Source organism: Scyliorhinus canicula, chromosome 19 (assembly GCF_902713615.1).
Source record: "Scyliorhinus canicula chromosome 19, sScyCan1.1, whole genome shotgun sequence".
Lineage (NCBI taxonomy): Eukaryota > Metazoa > Chordata > Chondrichthyes > Carcharhiniformes > Scyliorhinidae > Scyliorhinus > Scyliorhinus canicula.
The window spans coordinates 23,166,955-23,173,222 of NC_052164.1; the positions used below are offsets into that span (position 1 = coordinate 23,166,955).

General features: G+C 44.1%; 1 protein-coding gene across 2 annotated transcripts in view; it reads right to left on the bottom strand.

Annotated features, from left to right (window-relative positions):
- LOC119954329 (all-trans-retinol 13,14-reductase-like) overlaps nt 1-5,691 on the bottom strand; it is a 52,896-nt gene extending 47,205 nt beyond the window's left edge. For both annotated transcript variants that reach the window (XM_038779467.1, XM_038779466.1), the window contains exon 1: nt 5,510-5,691. In XM_038779467.1, the coding sequence (XP_038635395.1) occupies nt 5,510-5,666 (157 nt within the window). In that variant the 5' untranslated portion in view covers nt 5,667-5,691. The remainder of the gene's footprint in view (nt 1-5,509) is intronic.
- Nucleotides 5,692-6,268: the final 577 nt, after the last annotated feature.

Here is a 6,268-nt window from a genome sequence, read left to right on the forward strand (position 1 = left end):
GTAAAGTTTGAGCATTTTTGTTGATTAATAGCGAGGCTTAACCAGTAGTTCAGTGAGTAACATTACATCCAAAGTTCCCAAAACATGTTGGAAATTGATTTTCAGTTTACTAAGAAAAAAGCAAATTACTGGGATGCTGGAATCTGAAACAACAACAGAAAATGTTGGAAAATCTCAGCAGGTCTGACAGCATCTGTGGAGAGAGAACGGAGCAAATGTTTTGAGTCTGGATGACCCTTCCTTGGAGTTAGAGAGAACTGGAAAGAGGATGAGATTTATACTGTTGGAGGAAGGGGGTGGGTGGAGCAATAGGGCTGAATAGGGGGCCTGCGATAGGTGGAGACTGACAAAGATGTTGTGGACAGAAAGGCGAAGGGAATGTAAATGCAAATGATCAAGGCTAAGATGTTTGCTGATAGTGGCACATTAACAGATCAGAATGTGTTAATGCAGAACAAAGTTAAGCAATGTGTCAAAGGACAACTGGAACAGGGAACAGATGGTGCAAATGGGAAGGGGTGGGGAAAGGGGAGACCGTGGTAAGAAAAAAACAAGATGGAAAGTGGGATGGAAAAATGAATCAATGGAGGAATAGAAATTAAAATGGGGGTGAAGATGGGGCAGAGAGTTCACAGTCAGAAGTTGTGGAACTTAATGATAAGTCCGGAAGTCTGTAACGTGCCTAATTGGAAGATGAGGTGCTGTTCCTCCAGTTTACGTTGGCCTTCACTGGAACATTGCAGCAGGCCAAGGATGGACATGTGGACATGAGAATGGCAAGTGACAGGAATGTTTGGGCCCTGCTTGCAGACGGACAAAAGGTGTTCTGCAAAGAGATCACCCAGTCTGTGTTAGTCTGTCCAATGTAGAGTTGCAAGGATCCTTCCTGTTGATTCCCTTATTTTCCATTTCTTTTCCTTTGTCGTTATCATTTTTGATCCATGGATATTTAATGGACATATACCTTTAAGTAGAGTAGAGCAACTCACAAAATTGCTAAATAGTACTGTGTGCTAGGAATATTTAGAGTTTGAACAGAAGAACTCAGACTTTCTGGCCACCCGTGGGATTGGAGGGATTCAGTTCAATTGGTTGGCTGGTGACCAATGGATTGGGCAAAGACCTATTCTGTTAGGCGACAGACACTGATTGGGTTCAGTCAGGTGGGATATTTTCGATGACCCAGGAAAACTATTACAGATTGAAAGCAACAACACCCAACTGCAGGTTTGGTCTAAAAATAATCAAACTGGAAGATGTCGATCTGAAACATGGACTTTTACTTTTTGTATCATTATTTTTTAACCCCCTCTTTCCCCTCTATGTTTGTCTTGTGTGTGTATGTGAGTCGGGGGTCAGATGAGTTAAAGAAGGGGGGTTAAGAATTAGGCAATAATTAACCAGTAGTATTTGCTGCTTATTTAATTATAGTTATTGTTATTAATAACATTTTATTGTGATAAAATTTACAAACCTATAGCTATTGGGTCGCCAAAGACCAACGACTTTGGGTATTTTCTATCAATTAATAGTTAATTTTAATTGTGTTGCAACTCCGGGTCAAGTAGGGTTGGAATTGACTTTGCATTAGCCCAACGTATCTTAACAGGTACACCACATTTGCAGCCAAAAAATGCAGTAGATCAGATTGAAGGAGGTACACATGAAGCACTACTGAGCAGGAAGGAGGTGTTATACAATCTGCGATTGCAAGGGAAGGGGCTATGGGCAAGGGGTGAGGTGTTTGGAGTGATAGATGAGTGGATCAGGGTATCCTGGAGGGAACGATGGCTGCAGAATGCAGGCAGGAGGAGTGCAGGAAAGATGTGTTTGGTGTTTGGATCATGTTGGATTTGCGGAATCAATGGAGGATGGAATTCGTAGAATTCCTATAATGCAGAAGGAGACCATTTGGTCCTTTGAGTCTGCACTGATCCTCCAAAGGAGCACTCTACCTAGGCCCATGCCCCCACCCTATCCCCATTACCTATTAACCCCATATAAGGGCATTTAGCATGGCCAAGCCACCGAACCTGAACATCTTTGGACTGTGCAAGGAAACTGGAGCACCTGAGGAAAACCACACAGACAAGGGGAGAAAGTGCAAAACTCCACAAAGGCAGTGACCCAAGCCAGGAATTGAACCTGGGACCCTGGCACTCTGAAGCAGCAGTGCTAACCACTGTGCCACTGTGCTGCCTTGATTATCCTTTGAATGCAGATACTAGTGGGGTGAAAAGTGAGTACAGGGGGGACCCTAGCCTGGTTCTGGGAGGGAGGGACCTTTCTGTAGTGGTTTGATGTAATTGAATGGATTGCTAGGCCATTTCGGAAGGCAGAGAAGAGCCAACCACAGTCCTCTGGGTCTGGAGTCATACATAGGCCAGACTGGGTAAGGACAGCAAATTGAAGGATATAAGTGAACCAAGTCAGGTTTTGCCGATAATCTGGGAGTTATGTGATCGAGAGTAATTCCAGGTTTATTAATTAATTGAGTTTAAATTTGATTAGCCCATGGTATGATTTGAACGCATGACCAGAGCATTAGTTCAGGCCTCTGGATTTCTAGTCCAGTAACATTACTGCAGAAGTGCTGAGTTCCTAAAGAATGGCAACCAAGGACTTATAACAAGCAATAGTTTATTCACTAGCTGAGCAGCTATTACGTGGCTCTACTCTGTCCGTGCTCTGGGGAGAGCTCCCATGCTTCTGTCACATGACCTCTTAAGTAACCATGTCATCACGTGACCAATTGCTCTACAAGTACCACTATGTTGCCATTCCAATTTTTTTTTAACATAGAATTTACAGTGCAGAAGGAGGCCATTCGGCCCATCGAGTCTGCACCGGCTCTTGAGAAGAGCATCCTACCCAAGGTCAACACCTCCACCCTATCCCCATAACCCAGTAACCCCACCCAACACTAAGGGCAATTTTGGACACTAAGGGCAATTTAGCATGGCCAATCCACCTAACCTGCACATCTTTGGACTGTGGGAGGAAACCGGAGTACCCGGAGGAAATCCACGCACACACGGGGAGGATGTGCAGACTCCGCACAGACAGTGACCCAAGCCGGGAATCGAACCTGGGACTCTGGAGCTGTGAAGCGATTGTGCTAACCACTATGCTACCGTGCTGCCCCAATTGTGATGGGTCTCAGGATGCTTGAATTGAGCAGTGCAACTAAGGAGTGGAAACAATCAAATGTAACTCTCCCCCTATTTCTATCCAGCTAGAAATACATATATCTGGATTTATGGTGAGAACTGGGGCTGAGTATTTTGGAGATGGACGGAAGGGGAGGGCATCCTGCTTCTAGAAGCTAATATATTTACACACCACACACAGGCCCTGTCCTTTGCAGACAGAAGGAGCATATCTCAGCATTGTGCCTTTTTCTACTCAACGAAAGCTAAGGGGGAGGAAGGGTAGCCATTTCATGGTTCGTTCACCATGGCAACACCTTGAGTTGATCTGCCTGGCTTGAATTTGAACAAAACAAATCGCAGTAGTTAACAGTTCTCTGGAGCATGCTCCATGGCAACATATCTACCAATCAGAATCCACGTGCCAACCAATCAGCACTCTCATCTCATGCGGTATATATTGTTGTTCCCTTTCCTATTTGTATTCTTGTGAACTATCTGATGAGTGCAAGATGAAAAGCTTTAATAGCATGCCACTTAGTGAGGCTTCACAGTGTGCTGTGACCTCATTGTGGTGGGGAGGTTTGCAAGCTCTGGAGATTCTGGGAGCTATGCCGGTATGGTTTAGGCCCCTGACAGGTTTAATTATGCCAGGCAGTTTTCAGTCAAGGGGCCAGACTAACAAAGCACCTGGTCCTCCAGATTGCAGGTGAGGCGTGAGGCCAACATGGGGCTTACATGGGTTGAGGCACAAGCCCCGACAAAACAGGAACCCGGTGGAAGAACACAGTTGTGGCCTACTGGGGACAAGGAAGTTCACTAACTGACAACTTTGTTCAGCAATATTCAAGTTCTGTACCACTAAACCACTGGAGTGGGTTTCCTTATTTCAGTCCGAAGATCGCAGTATGTGAATTTTACTGCAGGTCAAATTCCTGCAAATAAACATTCATCCTTATCTGCTTTCAAAACTGAAAGATGGTGTAATTCTCTCGGCCAGAAGCATTTTGTAGCAGTTACTCGTTAAATGACACTAGAGTGAAGATATATTCAGGATTGCTTACATTTTTGTAATTAGAGAGGGGACAGTGAAATCTCTAACATTGTAATACTTCCATTGGTAATAATAGCAAAGGAGGACATGACAGCAAAGTATCTGTTTATCATTTTAACTTGCTTGGAGTATCTACCAGGACAAGTTTGCCCTAAATAAATGTATTGACCTATGCATTTGGCCATGTAGTGCTCACTTTTCAGTTGGTAACTTGGTTATAAATCCCGAATTGGGCAGGAAGTAAGTGTCATGGGCTGGATTCTTTGCCCTGCCACGCCACATTTCTGCCCTGACCCGCTGGTGGGATTCTCCGTTCAATGGGGTTTCCCATTGTGGGGCAGACCCATGCTGTCGGGAAACCCCCGGGGGCCGGCAAAACGGAGAATCACGCCGGCGGAGAATCCCGCCCATGTATTTGATACTGAAAGTAGAGTGACCAAATTATTGGACAGGACAAGGAAATAGGTGTCAAAGATATGCATCTGAAAGACGAGTTAGGATGTTTTCACTTGTAAATAAGAGGCCCATTTCCTGCTTGAGACCCCCAACCCACTTTAAGATTGGTTTGTCCTGAGGTATTTTGCACTAATGAGAGATGCACTCAGTAATATGAAATCTTGGGAATAGTTGTGGCACACAAGGTGAGTTCTTCATTTTTCTTCGCCACATTGTCGTGCCTGGAGGAGCAGGAGTGTCCATCCTGATCCTAACCTCAAATTCAATCAAAGTTCCCACCTTTCAATTGAGGCCACATTCAACACCCCACCAGCTTCCAGTCCCAATTCAGCCCCCTGTGCTCCATCCTGATTTCAATTCTGACCCCTGGCCCCCACTCCTTTCTCGCCCAGCTCAAGACTTCAGTTCCAACCCCAACACCTCATCCTCCCTATGTTTCAGGGGAGTTAGATTTTGAGCCTAGGATTCAATTTCGCAGGATGAGACAGATTGATCAAGTGAAGGGTTAACACAGCCAGCACAGAAATGTTGACATGAACACTCCTGACATTGTTGAGGCAAATGAGGTCAGATAGCAGCTGATTTCCGACTGTGCTTTATATCATGTATATTTATCAATCAAAATTTGTAAACCTTTCAGAGAATAATTCATCGAGCTAAAAAAAATTCTCGGCATCAGTTAGCTGGTGTTTTCTCAATGTAAAATGTTTTAGTTTGGTTACAATTATAGCAAAAAAAGTTATTTTTATTAAAACCTTAACTTGGTTACAAAAAAACGTTTTGTCCTTATTGCATAACCTGCAAGTTCCTATGAATGTACAAGATTCCAATCATAATTAAAATGACATACCTCGCTTAAGGATTTTGTTCCTGGCGTCATTGTCCACTACCAAAGGCTGGGGAGGTTTTCTGTTGTCAACAGCAAAGGGATTTGCACTTTGACTGAGAAAAAAATGGGCTAAAATAATTAAAAATAAAAGAAGCACAAGAAAGAGGAAGAGCAGCATGCTGACTGAACCCAACAATTGACAGCAATGTGACAAGGAGTCAAAGTCAAAAACAGATTATGGGCAAGGGCCAACTGGAGGGAGATAAGGACAGAGGCAGTCATGTGTTCTTTAATCTACAAACTATAGTTAAAGAAAGAAATCTTTTGATATCATTTATCGTCATTCCCTCCCTGCCAGAGGCTGTAACATGAATTGAAAACAACTCGTGTTTCGTTGACAAAAAATTGCAGTAGTTGGAAGCCATGGGTAAGTAGGTCGGATTCTTGAGTGAAGAAGGTCGTAGGCCAGGGAACAGGATGTGAGGCCTAGTTGTGGCAGGAGGTAAGTTCAGGTACCTCAGTGTCAGGGTATCATGGACCTGGGAGGGATCAAAGGCCTGGAGTGTATGTGGAAGAAGAGGAGAAGGTTAATGGACACTGATGCCTGATTTCGGAGTTTGCCCAGGCAGAGAAGAAGCAGGAGGTAATATCTTGATCCGGAAGTCCTCATTTGGATGTTGCTGTCAGGTCTTCCAAGGCATGGGAAACACTAAGTTGAAAAGTGGATTAACAATGAGCCTCGCAGTCTTATTATCATGTTTGAAATGCCAGCCTGCCTCC